The sequence below is a fragment of the Thunnus albacares genome, chromosome 2 (genome assembly GCF_914725855.1).
Source record: "Thunnus albacares chromosome 2, fThuAlb1.1, whole genome shotgun sequence".
NCBI classification, from domain to species: domain Eukaryota; kingdom Metazoa; phylum Chordata; class Actinopteri; order Scombriformes; family Scombridae; genus Thunnus; species Thunnus albacares.
Window position 1 is genome coordinate 16,921,075 of NC_058107.1, and position 23,544 is coordinate 16,944,618.

The window sequence follows — 23,544 nt, forward strand, 5'->3', positions numbered from 1 at the left end:
TCCAAGCACACACCTTAAAATAATGGCACAAGCCTCCTCTCTCTCAAAATGTAAACATATAACCCATAGGAGTTATAGTTTTCGAGATCTAAACCTTAATTGATAGGGAGAGCGCTATCACGCACTCATTGACTAGAATACAATCAGAAGGCTATGTCTTCTCACTCTTGTGTTTCTTAAAATCACACACTGTGTACACATATTATACATCCTCATGCTCAACTAGTCCTACTGCTAATCATGCTAGTCATGTCATTGAGCTAGAAGCTTTGTTTCAGACAAATCAGTTTCTCCTTAACAAAATGTGAATTTGTGCTTTATGCTTCAGGGATCTGTGCTGGCTCAGTGGTTAAACCTTGTTCATGGTCAGTTTTCCTGTTAAATCACAGGGTTCTGAGTTTAATACTCACTCAGGACAGAACTCATAACATTTTGCTTATGAAAAAAAATGCTTTATATGTTTACTATGTACCATCATTCAATGTGACCCCAGTGCCCTTTAATTATTATAAGAAGGGCTGCAACCCTTATTTTTTATGCAATTAAAAGTCTAAATATGAAAATCTGATCTTACAGTTTGCTGTGTCACATGTAAGCGCAGTGCATCGCATTGCTTTCTTAAAAACAATAGGTTGTAGGTTTTATGCTACCTGCAGCCAACATTAGCCTTGGTAGAATTTCAATGCAATTCAGCTTCCAGCAATCATACGCAATTTCTTGCATTTTCTAGTTAAAACTGTAATGTTGTTCAATGTGTTCACTTGATGCACTTTTTCTCTTAGAAAGGTGTGAAACGTATTTGCTACATTTCCATTTTTCCATTTCCATTACATTATATATGTTATCATGAACTAGCAAAGAGTAAGTGACAAAAAAGGGAATCACATGAATGGAAATTCTTAAAATGACATTTATTGTCAACTTAAGCTCAAATTAGATAATAATGTCAGTCAGCTAGATCAATAATGAATGCAGTTTGTGGATGAGTGTAATGTGTGATAGGAGGAAGAGAAGAGGGAGATGTTAGAAATGAAACCTCAGAGTTTACTCTGGTGTGTGCAGTTTCCTAATGTCGTCTCCAACTGACAGGAAGTCAAACCAACCACACAAGCAGCAGGCAGCAAGGCAGCGATGTTTCAGTGTCAAAGATCTGTCTTTTTCCATTCTAGTATATTAGAACCAAATTATCTGGTGTTTTTTCTAGCGCTACCGATGTAACCGAACACTGAACAGCACCATAAAACATTTCTAACTTTTGCTGTTGTGTACTATTAATCCCTGTCAATCAGTTATGGAGTGATAGCAAGTTTCAGTGTTGTGTTCTGAGTTTTAGTGGAAGGTGCCCATTTTTAAAAAACAATTTGAATTAGGGATTGTGACTTTGAACCATTCAGAATTGTCAAGATCAGGCCTGAATTTACGTAAACTCACAGCGCTTTTGTTAAATACTGTGTGCTCTTGTTATTAGTAATTACAAGCTTTGCTGTTACCTCAATAATTACCTGGTTTATGCATAATTTAGGATGGTTGGCTCGGCTGACTGATTGTTGTCGTTGTTACTCACTGAAACAACAGTGGAGACTGGAAAGGAGAGAAGAAGGTAGCAGAATATAGTAATCACTTAGTGGGACGGCTTATCTCAGTACTCCACATCCGTTGAGTCAGACTTTAACTGACTAAATATATGTCTTCACTCTGTGTTAAGATGATTGGGTTTTTCTTATCTGCATGCATTTATTTACGTGGAATCAATACACTATATGGCTATGAATGTACAATATTTGTATAGTATGTTTTTTTATGTGAACCTGTGCTTCCCTGTAGGACATTGGATGTGACACTGGACCTGAAGGACCCACAGTACCCTGAACATGACCTGGGCAGCCTGGAACTAGCTGTGACACTGTCACCGAAGGAGGGAGACATGAGGGATGCTGTAAGAAAACTGAATAAACTCTCAGTCAGATTACTCATTCATCTCTTTTTCTGTCACTCTTCCTGCAAACACTACTTTTCCTTCTCATTAAGAGGAATCATACCTCCCTTTCTAACTTGCCCCACTGTATATCATCTTTGACATGTTACACCAAGATAAGGAATAATATGCCTGATATACTGTAGCTAAATATAGAAAACCTGATGAATTAAGTCTAGCATAGCTGTTTTTTTGGTAAGAAAACCAAACAAATCAATTTAAGTTTTATAATATCTTTAATCAAAGTTCAGCAACGGTGTTATTTTAGCTTAAGTGAACTCTGTCCTCGTACATCAGGAACCCAGGCAGGCTGTGTTGAACTGGAATGTGCTGGCTTCATTCATCCTCAGTTACTGGAAACTCTTCAACTCAGCAAATACATATGCATAAACACAAGTGTAATTAATATGTTCTGTGGAAAAGTTCCATGTTCAAAGAGCACTGGATTCTCTTTCCTAATTATGTTGGCTGGTGCCTCTACGGACGTGCTCGATGTTTCAGAGTTGCATTTATTTCTGTTCAATTATTTGTTTGGTTAATTGGACCCCTGCATGCTCGATTCGGAACAAGGCAGAGTCATGGGGGAAATATTTTATTCCTTTTGATCTGATGTCTTAATTCTGCTGCTTATTTAGTACTGTAGTTCAGAGAGTCCACATTTGACAGAACAAATAAACTCTATTTAGGTTAAGCATCATTTTGGATTTCTCCAACTGTGAAGAAAATGAGTACAAGGTTATACTAGTGCATTCTAAATGACACTCTGTTGCCACCTACTGGCATGGTAAGGGAAGAATACTGAACCTTTAATCTACTTTTAAATTAACGTTCGGTTAAACTGCTAATAATGTGGTCATTGTAGTCACAATGCAGCATCAACAGTGTTTCTGTACATGATGATCTGCTTTATACAGTGCTTATTTTCAAGTTGATGAGTGTTGGGATGACACTGGAAATTGAACATTATGTGAGTGTATTTATGCACATGTAAATAGTCCTCTTGGGTAATGATTATTTTTATATTTGAAACTTTGAAAGAGCAATTGTTTCTCAAATTGTCATTATTGGACCTGAACAAAGAAGTAAAAACCAAGCAAAGTGAACACGTAAGCAGTTTCATTTTCAATTGCTGTCTTTCTTTGGTTCTAGGAATGGAAATGCACTTTGTGAAAGTATCAAGTATAAAAATGATGGTTATACAGTATGAGAGGCACAAACTGCATCTAATGTATACATACATGTTTATCTGTACGTGTGTGCGCATGTCTGCGTATGCAAATACTTCATAACACCATATGACAAGTAAGAGCGCTTCTTACACACTTCCTGCTTACTTAACATGCATGAATGACAACTGCCCCACTCCTTATCTAACCCTCCCTTGCACCAGGCCAGGGCTAACATCTGATCTTCATACACCCCATGCCCTTTAACCTCTGACCCTGCAGCTCTAAGTGGGAGACATTGGGGGGTGCTCTGTAACCGCTTTGTCTCATTTACAGACCATGCTTTTGAGAAGGAACTGGAAACGATCTAGTAAGGTAAACTAAAACAGCATGTAACTCCCCCACCCGCAAACTTCCAACTGTACTGTAACCCCACTATCGACCGCACTGCACCTCACCTATCCTGCACTCTTCACTGGTGTCCTGGTACATGGATGGAGTCTCCCTGGCCCTCTCCTTTCCTCCCTCCTTTTCCTCCTCCCACAGTGGTATTAGCAGTTTTCTTTCTTTATCAGTTCTTTGGTTCTCATTGTCACCAGCTTATTTTCCACAAGCTGCAATATACCACCAAAAACACCTGTTTTTACATCACCTGAGGTCATGTAAACTCTTTTTGTATGTGCCACCACGCCTGTTCATATTTACAAGTGTGAAGGCAAGACAAAAGTTATATAAATAGACACCAAGGGTGGAAGTAATAGATTACAGTGAATTTTTGTTGTATTTCATAATCCATTTTAGATTATGTTTTTAAACATGTTTAGTATTTCCAGCTTTGTCCTTTTCAGCAGTTTAAAAGTGCAGTGCTTCTGCTCAACTTGGGCCCCAAGTACAAAATATTCTATATTTAAATATCATATTTCTTCCACCTTTGATCTACGCAGTGTATTGCAGCTGCTGTGTGAGAAAATAGAGCAATTGGTTTGCTTTTAGGGGTTTTAAAGGAGTCCTGTACAGCAAATCAACTGTGCAATAAGAACGCCTGTTGATTGTTGACTATGTTGAATGACTCTTCGACCCCTTTACATCAAGTGGAAACCCTTCGAGTTCACATTCTTTTGAGTTCCCATCTTGCCATACATAAGAGACTGCTACCTTTTGGTTTCTTTTTTTTATTATTCTTGTGGGCCGTCAGGTTGAACAGAGAGCATGCTGGTTGAGGATCTGCTTCTTCTCATTGGCTCATGCATGTAGCGCCTATCTTGTCTTTTTTATCCGGAACAATTTAGTGCACATAAATTGATTTTCTCACATAAGTTTGCGTATAATTCTCATTTACTGCAGTAATTTGGTGTCTTTTCCTGTGCTGTTTAAAAGTTGCCATTGAGAAAGAAACAGTGGCTGAGTCTGGAAACTCAGTTTTACTTTCAGTCAATCTCCTAAATTGCACCTAGAGGTACTCACTTTTCCTTAACCAACAGTAAAAAGTTCGATAACCACCAAGAGACACAGATACATATTTGAAGTGTGCTTGGTTGGAGCTGGGCAGACGTCCTGCTGTATCGCGCTTCCCCAAATCAAGCCTTTGAAGCCTCCAAACTGGGCCACCCCGCCTGTGACTCGGGAATGAGCTCAAACACTAACTAACTAGCTAGTGTGCTACCCAACCAAAAAAGGCGCTGCTCCTGAGTCCCTCCCTGCCTTCATGCTCGACTGCTTACAGTACACAGTTATTTTTACACAACCACTTCTTTTTAATGAAGCATCTATGAGTGTTGAACCCACAGTAGATGATACAAACTATTCAAGAAGTAGTTTGAGATAATAATTATGAGTCAGAGGCATATTAAATCCAGGTCTCTCTAACTTCAGCACGAGGCAAAATGCTTGTTTTGGCACTTCAAACGTTTTTCTTCATCCAAAGAGCTGACAAAAGTTGAACCGTGTATTAGCTCTTAAATTTAACGTGCTGTAAGACTTTCAGCCTCTGAACATCTCCGTGCATGATCTCTCTCCTGCTGTGTTCTGGCAGAGGGATATAGACTTCCAATCCAAATAGCCCATGGTTTTCTGTAACGAGAAATATGTAGCAACAAAACAAGGAAACAATTAGGATTGTGCTCGAGAAGGATATAATGGCGACCTCTCATCATTAGCATACAGTGTGTTAGCAGCAAGTGAACAGGAGAAATAAAAGAGGTGGGAGTTGCTGTATGGGAGGTTGGCTGTATTGCAGGGGGCCATTCGCATTGTTTAATGTCTGGAGAATGGAAATTAAGAGGCTCCGTCTCCAGATCAAAGGCCTGCGCTTGCGAGGCAGGGTTTGTTCAGAGTTTAATGAAATTCACCCACAAAACAAAAGCTATGCTAATAAATTCTCCCTAACGAGGAAGGAGGAGAGAGAAAGGCAGAGAGGGAGTGAGAGAGGGGTGTATTTGTTTGACAAATAAATACCCTGCTCTTTGTTTTAGTGAAGGATACTGACATGATTCAAAGAGAGGTTAAATAGGCCTGTAAGTGGTGAGAAAACTGTTGGAAAAAATAGACTTAAATATGTAATAAAATCATCAATCAATTTGTAGTGCTGTCAACTGGCAGTATGGCCAGACGGAATAAGAAATGTTCAGAGTTGGGCTGCTTCTCAGTGGTCTGCCCATTTTCGGATAAGTCACTTGCCTCCCAGTTACTTATTATATTCGTAATTTTGTCCAATTTTTAAGTATATACACTTGTGCAGACTTTGAGCAGTTTCTTCTACAATGAATTCAAAGTAAATGTTATTCATAAAAGACAGAGAGAACAGTACATGTTCTGCATTTTTCAACATAGTCATATAAAATGTCACTACGTAACACCATGTAACAGAGGTGGAGTTTCTCAGCATCCCCTAGAAATCATTCAGGATTCAAAACAGTTGTTGACTAATTAGTAGGATACCCTGTCTTGTCATTCGGTGATGATCTGACATGTCAGGTGAGCTCAGACCTCAGGGGTAAATTGTGTTGAATTATCTCATTTTGTGTTCCAATGTTGTCATTTGTGTTTTGCCTGCTCATTTCTGTGTTGTCTTGATGTATTTTGGTGTGTTATTGATGGTTATTTTCTGGTTTACAAAGTGTATATATGCCTAAAAGTTCTATCTTGTGGTTAATTAATGTATTTGTGTGTGTGTGTGTGTGTGTGTGGGTGGATGTTTGTGTGCATGTGTCCGTATGCACGTCTCTGTGTGTAAATGTTTCTGTGAATGTGTGTTTACTCACTGCAGTATCAGAGTATGCGCCTGTCAGATGTGCATAGAAAAGCCCAGCTGTGGCGAGGTATAGTCAGCATCAGTCTGATAGAAGGTCGCGGCCTCCAGCCCATGGATGCCAACGGCCTCAGCGACCCTTACGTCAAATTCAGGATGGGGCACCAAAAGTATAAGAGCAAGGTAAAAGCACTCGTTTTAGAGAGTATTTTCTTCTTTTGACTGTCATCACTGTGTAATTCCAGATAAGGCGCTTTCTTTAGAAATGGCTCTGTAATCAAAGTTAAAAGGAAAGGTTTTTACGGTAATATTTCATTATTGTCCATATTCAGTACATAATGGAACTATTGAGTCAGGCCTGTAGAATAATACAATTCTTATTAAAGACAAATTATGGTATGTTTATTTGAACATTTGAACACAGCTAAAACCTTCTATGAACCATGTACAAGGATTTTTCTTCAGATGGACTATTTCTGCATTAAGAAAAGTATTTGCTTCCTCACCATTCTTGCTCCTACAGTAAACCTACAATGAATAAAAATTCCTAATCACTCGGCACATCTTAGGCACCTCTGTCTCTTCACTGTCTGCCAGTAGAAACAGTCCAAAAATCTTTTCTCCCATTTTCTCTTTATTCTGGACTTTACTTAGCAGGAAGATGTCATAAATCACCTTTCTGTGTATTTTTTTTTTTTTATATATATATACAAAATTTAGCTCTTTCACTGTCTTGTAAATCTGCAACTGATGACTTTGGATCCATACAGTCCATGAATCATCCATGTTATTGTCTGAGTGGACTACAGAAGGAAATACATTGTTTGTGTCTGAGTTGTTTATATGACATTTGTTAGCTAATAACATGGATGGTTCATGGACTGTATGGATCCAATGTCATATAAACAACTCAGACACAAACAATGTATTTCCTTCTGTCGTCCACTCAGACAATTCCCAAAACGCTGAATCCTCAGTGGAGAGAGCAGTTTGACTTCCACCTGTATGAGGAGCACGGAGGCTATGTGGATATTACAGTCTGGGACAAAGATGCTGGCAAGAAGGATGACTTCATGGGAAGGTACAGAGATCTCTTTCAGTCTCCCTGTATATAAATATGTCTCAGCCTTCTGTCAGATTGTTTAGGTAGAACAGCTTACCAAAATGAATGACTTAATATAGGTCCTATTCAGCGAGAGGATTGCATAATGACAGTATTACCAGTAATATTAGTCCTAAATGGCAAAGTGTCATTTTTTCCAGATTTACTCATTTTTTAACCTCCTGTTCAATATCCAGTTGATTACTGCAAAGTATAGCAGTCTTTTGAAAATTGAAACCCTGGCTAGATATTAGGCCATTTCCTGTGGAAATGAATTTTTCATAGTTTTTCATCAGCATGAAGGCACTTGAGGAAGCCTTTGCTTTGAACTCTTTGACCAAAGTCCAATAATTACTATTGGCCTGCCTTGATATTAGCTGGAGATATGTTAAAGGCATGCCAGAAAATCAATCCAGCCAAGAGAAGATGCTCTCAAGTGCCTACTTAAAGGTATTAATTGTGTGAACTTTGGCCAGGTTGTCTACAGTTGCTTACTGTATATCCGACACACATGACTCTTGCTATGTGTATACTATTGTTAAGGGGTTGCTATTGCTATGCTCAATTGCAACATGCAATATAAATTTTTTTTTGATGAGATGATAACTATTTGATAATTATGACAGTACTTTACAGGCAATTTTCCCGCAAACTTCATACTCAAAACAACAAGAGGAGCATTTCTTCATTGTCTTCTCTGTAGTTTTGCTCAGCTTCCTCCTTTATCAGTCTATGTTTCAGCAAAGTCAACTTCCCCACAGAATATGTACGATACGCTATTGCTTTAATTCTGTGTGTGCGTGTGTGTGTTTGTGTGCTTTAGGTGTACAATCGATCTGTCGCATCTCAGTAAAGAACACACACACAAATTGGACCTGCCGCTGGAGGAATGCGAAGGTGTGCTGGTGCTGCTGGTCACACTCACTGCATCCGCCGCCGTTTCCATCTCAGACCTGTCAGTCAACATGCTGGACGACCCGCATGAGAGACACCAGATCATGCAGAGATATGTGAGTTAGTATTATTGTAAGTTGTGAGTGGCTTCATTTTGTGTGAATGAGTTTAGGATAAGGTAGATTACATTGAGTGAACATATGTGAGAGAAAGTACTAATAGTGGAGAGCTCAACCCAAAGACCTATTAGAAAGACCTTGCTGTAGCTTTTAAAAGGTGTCGAACCTACCCAGCAATACTGTGTTGTCGACTGCACCCTTCCAGACAAAACGCCATATAAAATGATAGAAGATAAAATCAGAAAAAAGCGTAATATAACTACACAATGACCAGTATGGTGCAGTTCCCTTCATCTGTCATGGAGTACTCGAAATCCATATGCCTATCTGATTTTCTTGCCTTCATTTGTTCACACACATCAACAGCAAATATTACAAACAAGTAAGCTGAATGTCATGCAGTTGCCCCTTCCTTACTGACTGTCCATCCACCTGGCACCGAAGCGTCTTGCTTGAATTGATGGCTGTGTGATGCACATTGAAATGTCCAAGTTGTAAAGACAAAGAGAACTATTGTGTCTTTTGTGTCATGAGTCAGCCCGACGTGTCAAACGACAACTCCCTCACACATTCATCATCAGACTTCTGATTGTTATAAAGTCACAGTTTATTCAAATATTCTGAAGAATCGCACTTATTCATCAAAAGGAGTATCTTTTTTTCACAAGTAAATGCGCTGAGATTCCACAGAAAATCCACCAGGCAAGATTTGAAGTTAGGAGACGTCGAGAGTGAAGGAAATGATGAGATGCACAGAGAAAATAGAGGGGTTGAGAGGTCAGGGAAGGAGAAGGGAGATCACAAGTCTATAACAGGCAGCAATGAGACAAGCTGATGGGAATAACTGTTTGGAAGATACGGGCTGGTTTGTTTGCATCAGCATCCTACGGAGATTTGTGCATTTATGATTAATGCATGTGGGCTCAGTTATTTGTGTGTAGAATGTCTCGGCTTGTTAGGCTGTTGTCATTGATTTGAGCTTAGTTTTAGAGTGAGAGAGAAAGTGAGAGCCCTGAGGCCCCATCTGCTCCGAAGGCCCTCCACTCAACACAATGGTTTCAGCCTATGTCTTTGTCTTAGCCTAGTTAACCCTTCACACCCTGTCATCCTTACTCCTTACCACAAAGACTCACTCACACATCACTCACACACACACGCTCGCGCACACGCTTTCAGTAGATTTCATTGACATGTAACACTTCTCTACACATCAACCTCATGTCCTGTAGTGTTATCACTCAATGCTGCAGTCATGTTAGCTTGCAGTCATGACTTATTTTAAGAGAAAAATGTAAAATATTGAAAACTTAATGCTTTCATTTAAAATTTTTGACTTAATAGAAAAAATAGAGAAAAATGGGGCAACATGTCATTCATTACTGCACCTATTCCATGTCATTTTTAGGAGAGTAGTTGTGTGTGAGCGTATGCTGTATGTGCCTGTTCACATACTTTATAATAAGTAGCTGTTTGTGTTTGTGAGAATCAGTGTGATTATGGGATGTGCTCTAATTTCAGTTAACGGTACGTCCCAGCTGGTGTGTGTTTGCGTCTTCCAATGTGTGCGTAAGCACCAGCGGCGAGACTCCACAGGCCGAACACGGGTGCCACGACCTAAATAACCGTGGCGGTGCCTTATTGGCTAGCCACAGGAGGTCGACCACTCTCCTCCGCGCTGCAGCAACCACCCAAGATCAGAGGGGGGAGCTCTAGGACCGAGACACACACACGCTGTGCCTCTTCTCACAGTCACAAAATGAGGGCAGGGAGCGTGAGTGTATGTGTGTGTGTGTGTGTGTTTGTGTGTGTGTGTGTGTGTGTGTGTAATAGGGGGCGAGAGGTAAAGGGTGAGGGTTGCACCGGGAAGGGAAGGCGTGTAAAATGAAAAGAAAAAGCTATTTCACCTCTCTCACAACTCGTGCAGACCCCGTTTTTCTGCTCGGCTGAAGGCGAGACATTTTCCCTCCATCGCCTACTCCTTTTTCCTGCCTCGTTCTCTCTCCTGCACTCCCCATCTCTGTCCCGCTCTCCCGGCAGCATCAGTTCTTTGTCTGTCGCCACTGTGGCCCTCCTGTTAGATGAAGGGATGGAGAGATAGAGGGTGAAAGAAGGTGGGGGGTTGCAAATGGAGGGGCACAGTGAGGTCGGTTTGAAGACTTGAATGGTCTCTACCTATTAACATATTCCTTTTCTCCAGACTGGCCGTCTTTCAGTTGGAGAATTTAATAAAGATGTACCTTATCAAAGAGCGCTGATAAGACCAAGTACCACCACTAATATATAACAGTGCTGCTCAAAGCTCACTAATCTGCCCAGTGTGTGTGCATGTGCCGGTGAAGGTGTATGTTATTGTGCTCAGGCACATTTTTACTGACTGGTTTTATCAGCTACAAATCAGCTGTCCAACACAAGCCTGCACAAAGCATTCACTACCGCTAATCACACACAGGCACACACACATAGACATATGCAAAAACAGTACCTACCTGCGACAGCTATCTAATAGGAAGAGGGGGGTTGGCAGAGCAATACAAGTACCATGCTGTCATCATCACAGCTTTAAAGAGCAGATATCTTCACAAATAGGATGAAGAAGAGAAGACAATTGAAACCCTTTGCATGTCTCAGCTTTCAGCTGCATGGCCCACCCTGCTCATCATAAAAACACATACATAAGATTACTTTGAGCTAGTGAGGTGTGTAGTGGTGGATTGCAAAGTTTAGATATTGTAAAAAAAAAGAAAAAAAAAGAAAAAAAACACACACACACATTCACCTACATGCACGCAGACTCACTTTAATAACCTGCATCTCTGTGATGACATTACTAATTTTAAATCCCAGAGCTGTCCTTGTTGTCACTCTCTCACACGCACCATACCTCATATGGTGTCAGTGAGGTCACTGTGCTGCGTTTGGCAGGTGTTTTTTCCTCATCCCAATCTGCGGCCATTGAAGAAAGCAGATAATAGATACCTGAGTGCTGGGTTCTGATGCTAGCGCCTAGCTCATTAATGTTTCTCTCATTCTAGCTGTTCTGCATTGTGACACACTGTGTGTGTGTGTGTGTGTATGCCAGGTTTATGTGTGCCTGTGTACACTTGCATGTATGCATGTGAATGGTTACACATGAATTTCTACTGCAAACTACTTTGAATGCAGCTGACGGCAGAGCCATATGCAACACGGTGCAATACACTCACTTAGTGACAACTGCCTTAGATGTACTATTGCTCACTATAACCTTTCCTTCATCCCTAATTACTGTTTCCCAGAAGTAGAGAGGGACAGAGGGAGAGAGGAAAAAGGAGAGGAAGAGATTTATGTATTATGATGGCAAAGGAGCACACACACTAATGGCTCTTAATGGGCCTGAGGTGGCCGCAAGATGGGTGGATGAGAGAAGGAGGACGTGGTGACCTCTGCTGAAGTGGTGGCACTTCACCACCCACCCCCATGTATTTGCACACACACACACACATACACACATGCAGTACCTCTCCCACCCTCTCTGGTGCACTGCTCTAAGGTGAGGATAAAGGACATCACCTGGACAGGAAGTGAGATAAGGGGCTGCAGTAAAGTGTGGGACAGGAAAAGAGTAAACTTTGAGAAAAACTTTGACAAACAGTGCTGTCTGAAATCCATACTATGTACAAATTCAATATACTCAAACCAGACAATATGCATACTATAAACAGTAGATTTTTGAGTGTGCTGTGGGTGGACACCATTGTCCTGCAATACACTGTGGCAACGGATGATATAACATCCGTCACATAAGGTTTTGTGTCATTTTCTTTTAGTAAGAGGCATGAAGAAGGCTTCATTTGTTGTGTACTAACTGCAAAAACTATATTGTGATCAGATGTTAGCATTTGGTTTGTATCTGAACATTTCAGTCATTTGATTAAATGTCCCCTGAACTGAGCTGCTGGTAGGCAGATGTTCTGTGTGTCTGTGTGTGTGTGTCTGTGTGTGTGTGTGTGTGTGTCTGTGTGAAATGTTACTTGCAGCTCTGATGAAAGGTGACACAATGCAAAGATGACAGCGATTCATAAGCCTATGCCAGCTCTAATTCGTTTGTGTGTCTGTGTAGTGTGACAGAGATGGGAAGAAGAAAACGTCACAGTGACAGTGTCTGTCAATCACAGACAGGGCGAGGGTTTGTCTTATGAAAGCAAACGCTGTCCTTCCATCTTTCTCTTTGCTCCTCTGTTCCTCCCTCCTTTTATCTACTTATCCTCTTTTCTCACCTGCGTGCTGCTGAACCCTCTAAGACCTGATGTGTGTGTGTGGGTAGGGGTAAATGAGGGAGTGGGGGTTGGTCTTGGCCTCCCTTCATCTCTTTTTCCTTTCTACCTGTCTGTCTGTCCATCTATTGCCGGCTATCTTTCTGATGAGTATTCAAATTCTTGTGGAGGATGGGTTTATTTTCACCACCAATTGTGGATCGAGGCTGAACCCTAAATGTTCCCTCAGGGAGTCAGTGTGGTGGGAGGAAGGGATGGATTGTGGAGGATGGGTTGGAAGGTGAAAAAATATCTTTGCATCCGTACATTAAAGATTTCATTTTGTCTCATTCTTTGATATCTGTGCCATTTTTTGTTTTTACATATGAATATCGAATATGGGCCTTTTTGATACAAGAGCCAAAATCATACTTGAGTTTTGGTATGATACCAAAAGATCCTTTTTTCAGTGCCTTAATTTGAGAAATATAAACAGGTTTCTCTATAAAAAGCCTTTTTCATTTAACAAAAGAAGCCAAACTTCTCACATTTTAAATGGCATCCAAACACAAGAATAGTAAAATAATAATAAAATACAGTCTAACATTGGCAAAGTTTTTATTCAAAGACATAATAAAACATATAAAAACACACTGACATAGTTTTTCCACAAAAGTTCGATTACCTTGTTAAAAATTCTAATTAAAATTAGTTCTATTTCCTCTCTAATTAAAAAAATCCAGAAAATGCAAATATTTTTCATTCTAAAAGTTGAACTGCTGGATGGAAGATGTCTCTTAGTTCACTGTAAAATCCATTCTCAGTGTTTGTGCACTGGAGTCTTCGTGTTTCCGCATCACACTTGTGTAAGTTGTATAACGGACCACGATTGGCTCCGAACTTGCTGTGATGTCACAAATTAAGTGCCTAGGTATTTAAAGTGAGCAGAGATACTTTCCCCCTTCAGTAGATGAATGTAAAAAAAAAAAACAGCTGTCTAGTGTTAAATTCAGTGAAACTCAAACAAGGAACAAAAAGAAAAACACTTGTGAAGAGAGAGAGAAAATGAAGAGCTGATTAAACAATAGTCAACAAAATTAATTATTCAACGCCAACTTTCAAAACTTGACAATTTTTTATTCTCTATGGACACATTTCGGTCAGTACCGGTATTGACATTTGATCCCCAGCCTTACAGTCGGGAAATCGTTATCCTGTTGTGCTCTTCTGTCGAACACCAACACGCTAACTAGTCAGCTTTTAGTTTGCCCTCGTCTCATCGTCTTTCGCCTCCCTCGTGCCCCCTCTCTGACTCTTTTTCTCCCTGAGTCTCTCCTCTGAGCGGCTCCCCCAATAATCACAACAAGCAGCTTTATCTTCAGAGAAATCATGCCTTAAAATTGAGAGTTGTCCCCTCTCTCTCTCTCTCTCTCTCCCTCTCTGTATGTCTCTCTTACTCTCTTTCACACACACTCTTTTCCCCCTCTCTTTCTTTCACACACTCTCCCCTCTCATCTCCTTTAGAGAGCTTTTGGACAATGATATCGCTGGAAACAGGCAGAGTCTGACAGAGTTGGTAATAATGAATTAAGTCTGTAGCCTGGCCTTGACTCTGAAATTTAAATTATAATTACTCCTGTGGGGATGGAAGGGGTTATTGCCAGAGAGAGAGAGAAATAAATTGAAGTGAAGTGCATTTCCACTCTGCTTTTAAGACACGCCGACATGCTACTCAATTTGGCCTCAGTGTAGGTTTTCTATGCATGTGTTTATACCTGAGTATTTGGGTGTGAACAAAAGCATGAGTTTATGTTTGTGTGTGTGTGTCTTTGTGTGTGTGTGTGTGTGTCGGTGCCTGATAGCCCAGCTGTTGATCTCCACAGGTCTTCCTTTATTCAACAGATTTACAAACTAGTTTTAAAGTCATTATTAATTCATTGTACATGGTTATTAAAACCTTGTACAAAGTATGGTAGCAGAGTGTTTGGCTTTCTCATTTTAGACAATCTCATCTCTTGACAGCGTATGTAAATGTAAGTTCATGGTGTGTGATTTAGCGTGTGTGATTATTTCTTCTTCATTATCTGTTTTACAGTTGTGTTTACCTACTGTTAGTGTGTGTTTTCTTCCTCTTTTGTTTACATGTGGCGTGAACTGGATAGTGTAGAGGTCAATGTGTGTGTGTGTGTGTTTACCTCTTAACTATGATATCATTGCCATTCACGCTTCACTGGATGTGTCTTCTCACTGCAATATCTCTATTATTATATTATCAGCCTAATGGTCTCTCTCTGTCTCTCTATAAAGTAAACAAACACACAGACACAAGTGTAGGTAGTACACAGTGAGCCCTCTACAGAACCATTAATATCTAGATTGCATTTTTGTAAATCGTTCTAATTTTCTGTACATTTCATCCTCCTTTGTTACATATTGCACACATATGTTCTTGGGATGTCTTTAATTTCACATTTTATATATTTTAACTTTTTCTTTCTCCCTCTGCTGACACTAATGCTGCTATTTTGCACACCTTTTTCGAAGCCCAACACATGAGGAAGGGGCCGGCACCTTCAATTAAATTATCCAGACTGATTGTGTGGGAATTGGTTTTTGGTTAAAGAACTTACAATTCACACAAAATCACGCATCAAAGTCGTAGCTATTGGTCAAAACTGCATTTTGCTCATGTTAGGGATGGAAGGAGGATGTGCAAACTGTTTTGGACAGTTCTGTATATTAAGACAGTATGTTGTCCATTCTCACCTCAAGCCGGCCTTCAAACTGTGTATTAGGAACTGGTATACTGCTGAAATCTATTCTGTTTTAATACTTTATATGATCTATTTACCATGTTATACTGTAGTGTTGAACTTACCTATTGTCTATAATGATCCCTATTTGTTCCACTTCCATCTACACACTACTTTTCTTCACTTTTACCTTTTACAATATATTCCTGAATGTCTCATCTTCTTTACCGATATCAGTTAAGTTCCATTTTTATCTAAAAAGTACAAAGCTAGGAAACATTTCAAATGAGCGAGCACAGCTATTCAGTGAAATTAAATCCGGTCGTTTGTCCTCTGTTAGACTTGACTATAAATGCCAACGCTACAGTACATTTTCAAATAAGGACTGTTAAAGGACATATTCTAGCCTTTCCTCTCTTAATGAAATGTCAGGCTATTGACCTGCCTTTCTCTTAAATGCTAATTTGCCACCCTCTTTGACCTTTCACCCCATGTTCCTGTGATGTTTCAGAGCCTGTGGAGGTCATTGCACAACCTGAAAGATGTCGGTGTGGTGCAGGTGAAAGTCATCAGGGCTGAGGGACTGATGGCAGCGGATGTCACAGGTAAGATATTGAGCTTAAGTCCAAACAGTAGGACGGTAGCGTCTGCAGTCCTCGTATACACTCTCAAAAGCTTATTTTTTCACTCACATATGCATGCTCATATTTTCATACACTTAGAAATGATATAACAAATAAGCCTCCATTATGCTGTTTTTTTTTCTTCAATTTCTGTTGATTCTTTACTGTCAGAGTGAAAACTGCTTAAACATCTCATAGCTGATACTATCAATTACAGTAGTATTTTTTCCTTTAAATAACTTTTGCTCGAGTTTTGCATCCAGACATTGAACAATTTCAGTGGCACATTTTCCTCCAAAAGCAATCTGCCATAAATCTTCCCAAAGATAAAGTCAGGGTGTAATTTTGGTTTAAGGGACGATCCTCTGTGAGAATCCTCAGAGAGAGTTAAAGTCTACTTTGTGCAGGACGCTAAATTTGTCTCTGCATTTTTAGAAAAGATGCAGGCTGCTCATTTGAATAATAGAGAAAAAGTACACATTTGAACCAACAAATCTCTCTCCCTCCTCCTCCCTCCTCCTGCTCTTTCTCTGCTTGCTCTCTCTGAATCCTCCATTCTCCATTAATTCTTACTTTTAATTAGGTCTACAGTGGACAGGCCTAGTTTTTCACTCTGTATTATCTAGCAGAGAAGGAAATGTGTGTGTGTGTGTGTGTGTGTGTGTGTGTGTGTGATAGAGAGAGAGAGAGAGAGAGAGAGAGAGAGAGAGAAAGAAAGTCTAGAGTTTTTCTCCATTTGAAGCAGCCACAGTCCCATTAGCCAATACAGAGTGGAGCTGGTTGATTTGGGTTATTGCGTGGAGCGACCGGAGCAGCCGGAGTGCAGGGCTAATGGCTCTCTGGCTTTTGAATTTCACTCGGAGCAGGAATTTGCTCCGTGACCTCGTTGTAGAGCTCATCATTCAGTCTGAGCATCATGGATTCCTTCTAAAAGAAAAAAAAAAATCAAAAGAGTAAAATTGTGGAAATATAATGTCTATTGGCTGTTTGTTTGCCTTTCGCTCTGTCTCTGCTGGCTTGACGCAGTCATAGGGAACATGTTTGATTTCAGAACAGTGTCTTTACAGCCTGTGGTGATTTGAAATTATAACTACAGGCCCACTCCACAGTAAAAGTGCAGCATGTGTTGTGGTGCCAACCAGGGCTAATATTTTTACATACAAACTACAAGGCGGGCACAAAACAACTGGAAATAAGTGTTGAATTCAGATTTGAAAACTCACAACAAACATGCTTTTTAAAAAATAAGTTCGTTCTTATATGAGAACATTCATGTTTGTTTCTGGCAAATTTTTTTTACAAAGAACACGAATAAGCTTTCACTCTCCAGTTTTTACTTAAAATTTGAAAATTTAAATCATTGGATAAATGTTTTTTTTTTTCACGTATACATTTAAACATTTGCCATATGTGTTCCAAATGGACAAGTTTGATTTCACATGCTGGATTGCAGTACACTGTACATGTGAAATTGGAAAAAAAAAACATGCGCTTTGGTTTCACCTTCTCATATAACATTCTTGTAAGTGAAGTCATAACTGAAGAGATTTCTCTATCGAATTTTTAATCTCATTTGAATTTTTATGTCCTTGCAAACGCAAAGGAAATATTTTATTTTTATTCCCCATAAAATGTTTTCTGTCAGCCGTCTAACCCAACAGAGATAGTAGCTAAACGGATACAGATAACAGACGGGCAAAGGGGCTCTTTCTATATGGCTTATTCTTGTTTTGAGTCTCTATGTGTGTGTGTGTCTGTGTGCGTGTGTCACTGGCAGAAACAATAGCTCTGTAAGAGCCACATAAGAGCCCTCACCACATAAACACCCTATTTTAACAGCTCAGACCAAGAGAGGGTCAGGAGCAAGGTGAGAGAGAAACAGACGGACAGACAAACAGACAGACAGAGAGAGAGAGAGAGAGGGAGGGAGGGAGAGAGAGGAGGTCAGTAAGAGAGAAAGAGTTCACCATCTCTTTCCCATTCACACTGCCTGTCTCCTCTCCTGTCTCTCTCTCTCTCTCTCTCTCTCTCTATCTTTCTCTCACTCTCTGGCCATTTCTCTCTCTCTAATTTAAGTGTTTTTGTGGAGTAGCTCCTCTCCAGCCCGAGTAGGATAACTGAAAATAGTCTCTAAAACCAACAATCCCTTTTGTCTGCCAGCTCTTGTCCCTCTGAGTGGATGCTATACTGTTAGAACATAGTGACACACACACACACACATACGCACTTCCAGCAGTAGCACCGCAGCATGCATAGACTTCATTCTTTTTTCAGTCAATATCAAAACAAAACCTACAAGTAAAGTGTTGATTTTCCACTGTGCATCAGAGGACACATGGAGGAATACTGTAGATAATCTTGTACAGTCTATTAAAAGCAATGAAGAAATAAAAAAAAAAGAAAAGCAACAAAAATGCAATTGATTTACATTTTAAAGTCTGAATCATAATTAATTGTGATTATACAGAAACATGAGAGCGTGCATTCCCTCTCCAACCTCAAACTCCTCGCTAACTCTAAGCCTCCTGCGAGGCAATTACAGCGTGCTCCCTCGTCTCCGTACCATATTCATCCTCCACACTTATCTTAGGGCACCCAGAAATGAGTTTGAGCCCGCTCCTTGCTACAAACCCTCTGGAAGTGCTACAGAGACGGGACCCAGAGGGGGGAGGAGCTTTGCTCGGACATTACCTGGATGATCGCTGAGTGGCGCTCAAACCTGAGCGTGTAATTGGTTAAGACAGCCGCCTCTGGTGCTGGCGGCCAATAAGGTGAAAGTTCATCACCAATGACAACTGGCTCTCTGCGGCAACACAGTCTGCCATGTCATTAAAAACAGAATATTAGACAGAAAATGGGGGAGGGACGGCGTTCTGCAGAAATAATTTCCATCTCTTAATTTGGGTGATTGCATTTAAATTTAATCAGACTTGATTTGTGGGGACAACATTATAATTGTTTATGCTATGGGAGCTCTGGGTCGATTAAGGAGGATTTGGTATATTCACTACTGTAAAAATATTGAATGAAAAATGCTGCTAAAATGTAATCAGTTTTACTTTTTTTTACAATTTTAAAATCTGTATTTTTTGTGGATTGATAACAGCTCCAATGAATAATTAGCATTTTAACACAATACATAATTTATCAGCAATGCAGGCAGTTAATATGTCCATAGAGAGATGCATGGAGAAGTGGGCTCCTTAGTCCATTGTCTGTCTATTTTAATGTATCCTGTTTTCTATCGTAGGAGTCGTAGCTGTCAATATCCACTTCAAACACTCTACATCAATAGAACGCCACAAACAGATATGAAAGGCAACACCTACGGCTCAGCATTGATCACGGTGACATTTACTTTGCACACCCACTAAATGTCCTGCCCTTGTCACAACATTTGAAGAAAATCACACCAATCAATGACACTCACACACGCATGCCTTCCATGACACACACACACACACACACACACACACAGACGGACGCACACAAGCACATACACGAGTGCGGCGAGGGGCTTTGAACTGAATCCCAACTTTATGGAGTCTTATTATGCAACATTGCTGCTTTACTAATATTTCAATATTCTCAATTTTTTTCCCTGGGAATTTTGTGTGGGACATATATTTTTTTAACTTCCTGACCCAGCCTTTTCAAGTGATAAGCTTAAACAAACAGCACAAACGGCTCCCAACAGTTCTAATAAAAAATAATGATCAAAGCTTGAATTAAGAGTTTTGTTGTTTTTAGTTCATTTTGAGGCAATTGAAAGGAGGTGGGCTGGCAGGCGTGGGGAGCTAGTCTCACTCCTTTCCGTGTACAAAGAAATTTAAATGTGAGACTTTAGTAAACAAATAGAAAATATAGGACATTACTGGTTTTGATTATTATAGTGCAGTATGCTATTCTCAGGAGGTGTACATAACTCTGTAATAATGTTTTTTTTATCCTCCGTCTCTCTCTCACTCTCTTCCTACAGTTACATAACCGTAGTAAATTCTGAATTGAAAGTTTTGTTGGAATGAATTAGCATTAATGAATGTGATTTATAGTGAACCATATATCACATCTATGGTGTATACCATCTAAGGGTCTTTAAAGTTCTCACACAGTGTATTAAAGTTTTATCTTTTGGCAGTGACGGGCCACTCAAGTTATTTCATATGTGGTTATTGAGCTTTTAAAATGATTTATTCTGCAGGGTAAGTCTGCCTTTGGATAAATATTGTTTTGTTAAAACGTGTACTTGTGTTATACTGATGAAACTAGTGTTGCAGCCAGTGTATAAAACTCCAGCAGTGATTTCCATAAAAATGTAAAGAGTTCAATTTAACACAGTTTTAACTTATTTAGGTTGCTGTCACTAGAACAAAGCAGAAACAATGGTTAGGAAACATTTTCTCTGTCATTCTTTCATTACTGCATTGCATGCATTTCTTTCACTCATTTTTTTCATTACATCACCGCTGCATCCATCTCACAGCGCGCATGGAATCGCTAATCACGGAGCAGCTACGTTTATCACACCTCTGCTCGGCTGTCTTTATCTTCTACTCTGAACTTCTCTGGCCTTCAGAGCCACATCGCTCTCTGTGTTCTCAGCACCATCCATTCTCAAAGTCCACCCCCCCACTTCCCCCACCCCCGTGACTGCCCAGGGCGTAGTTGTCCTGAAGCTTATCTTTTAGTTGTCCATGTTCCCAGGGTGTGGATAGAAACTTGCAGCTGTTTCACTGATATACTGCTGTATAATACATATGGCATTGAGGCTAAAAATGAAAGAATCATGTTATTACAGTTCTGATAAGTCCAGGATATTGGAGCTGTCATGTGGTACCATATAAGGGGGATGCTATATACTATGTGTCCTAATGACATGAGGGATTGGAGATAGACAAAAGCTGTTACTTAAGATTCATGCTTTCCTTGAAACCTCAAGGTAACAAAAGTTTAGTATCTATTGTATTTATGTCTCTCTTTTGACTAAGAAGGTCATTCATGTATTATTTATTTATTTATTTTTTTTATTTTTTCTGCTCGGTAGGTAAGAGTGACCCATTCTGTGTGGTGGAGCTGAGTAACGATCGGCTGCAGACGCACACTGTCTACAAAAACCTCAACCCAGAGTGGAACAAGGTCTTCACTTTGTGAGTGGCTTTTACAATACCTATATATCCGTGCATGTAAAGACACATACAATATAATAATATAAGAAAAATCTAATTTTTACTGACATGTATCTTTGAATTAAAGTCTGATGTTGTCAGAGCCACAATCTAATTAAAAAGAAATATAATTGCCTTTTTGTGATTCATAGCATTCTATAGGTTTTTTTTTGTGTGTTTTTAAAAATGCATTGATCTGAACTATTTTTAAAAGAGAGTATTGATTACAGTTTATTGTGTGAACTTAAAAATAGATTTACAAGTCAATGAAAATACAACTACTTATTCTATAGTGCTCAAAATGTATAGTATGCAAAGAAATACAAAAAAATCCAAGATATTGAATTAAAAGAAGGCTCATTACATTTTTTTTTTCAATAAAGACATGTTTTTCAAATCTGTAAATATACATATGGCTATAGTTAATCTTAATGAAGATCAAACTCTACATAATTTCTTATATATGAGATGGTTTTATTTCAGAGTCCTAACTAGTAGAATTCCCAGTGATGGGACAGGTTAATTTAGTCATTCTTTGAGTGCACATTTTTCTCATAGCCTCCTTTCTATACATAACATCAGCCATCTTCTTGCTAGCCTAGTTTTCAAAAGATGACACGTTTGTACTTCACACTCAAGTTCTACTTAGTTTGTGCAGTAATGTAGTGCAATATCAAATGACATTTATGATTTTTAAACATTTATGTTAATGTATTAGATGGTATTAAGATATAAAGCATGTGTTATGCCTCATTGGGGCATTTCAGATTTGAAACTGTTTTCTGTGGTTTTGCCTTTGTGTGTGGTCCAGTAACGTGAAGGACATCCACTCAGTACTCGAAGTCACTGTTTACGATGAGGACCGAGACAGAAGTGCAGACTTCCTGGGGAAAGTGGCTATTCCTTTACTAAATGTGAGTCAAAGGCAGATTTCTCTGCGTGTGTTTTTTTTCTCCCTCCCTCGGGGATAATATAGAGAACATAGAGGAACGGAAAGAATGAAAACACACAGTGGAAGATATAAAAAGCAGAGGTTATTTTTGCAACTCCACAGATGAGACTGTTATTATTTCACAAAGAGAAAGAGATGACAGGGATGAGAAAAAAAATGGAAGACTGGCTAAGGGAAAAAAAAGAGATTGTTAGGTGAGAAGAAAGAAAGTGAGGGAATGAGAAATGATTTGGAAATGACACTGATCAAGAGACGGAACGACGCGATTTGGAGAGCAAAAGAAAGACAGAAGAGTGTCTCTTATATTTGAAAAAATATAGATATCCTGAGAAAGAACTGTGTGTCTAATATATCCATGCTCTGCTGTACAGTATGATTCCCCAGGATAGTTAATTTCTGTTTGACAGAGCCGAGCTGCAGTGGGTAATGAACAGGTACTTGTCAGAGTTGCCACAGTTGTTTTGGGTTCCCTGTCAGCGCCAGCAGCTGGGGTTCAAAGGTGGCCTGGGGAGCCGATTCAGCCGGGTATTGCCAGACAGACGCCTGTCATGTCCCTCTCCCACAGATCCAAAATGGAGAACGCAAAGCCTACGCCTTGAAAAGCAAGGAGCTGACAGGGCCAACAAAAGGGGTCATCTTTCTCGAAATAGACGTGATTTTTAATGCTGTAAGTCTTTCTTTTGCTTTTTTGATTCTCCTCCCTGTTTTTTTTTTTTTTTTTTTTTTTTTTTAATTTTGTCCCCTACACGCCATTATCCTCTCTTGTTCTCTCCAGCATTCCCCCCTTTACGCTGCTGTTGTCTTTATTCTGTTTGTCCCCCCCTCCCTCGCTTCCATTTCATTCCTCGTCCCTTGTCCCTCGTCCTCGTTTTGGCTTTAATTATCGAAGACTCCCTCTCAGCATCCTTTGTTCGCCCATTCACTATCGCTGTGTGTGTCCTATAGCGGCCATCTTACAGCTTTCTCTTCAGCTCTCCCTATCTACTGACATGGGGCACACTCTACGCATGTGCTGCTATGTTATATCACTACATCATATGTTTAAAAAAAAACTTCTAAATAATTCTCTTTAATTAAATACCCTCATCTCTATCATTTTATTCATCTGCATCCTTTTGAATGAGTGTCATTTCAGTCTCACCGTTTGCTGTTTTTGACACTGTGTGTGTGCACTCCGTCCTCCAGGTGAAGGCTGGTCTCAGGACGTTGATTCCCATTGAGCAGAAGTATATCGAGGAGGAGCCCAGAGTGTCCAAACAGGTACATCAGCGGCCAACACTTATTCTCTTCCACTCCACCTCATTTTTATCTGTGTC

At 39.8% G+C, this 23,544-nt stretch overlaps 1 protein-coding gene across 1 annotated transcript in view; it reads left to right on the forward strand.

Moving 5' to 3' along the window:
• mctp1a (multiple C2 domains, transmembrane 1a) overlaps positions 1 to 23,544 on the forward strand; it is a 145,540-nt gene that overhangs the window by 75,270 nt on the left and 46,726 nt on the right. Inside the window, 9 exon segments of the mRNA XM_044369228.1 lie at positions 1,825 to 1,936; positions 6,407 to 6,571; positions 7,339 to 7,469; positions 8,314 to 8,500; positions 16,000 to 16,093; positions 21,156 to 21,258; positions 22,088 to 22,190; positions 22,794 to 22,895; positions 23,414 to 23,488. Coding sequence (XP_044225163.1) covers positions 1,825 to 1,936; positions 6,407 to 6,571; positions 7,339 to 7,469; positions 8,314 to 8,500; positions 16,000 to 16,093; positions 21,156 to 21,258; positions 22,088 to 22,190; positions 22,794 to 22,895; positions 23,414 to 23,488 — 1,072 coding nt within the window.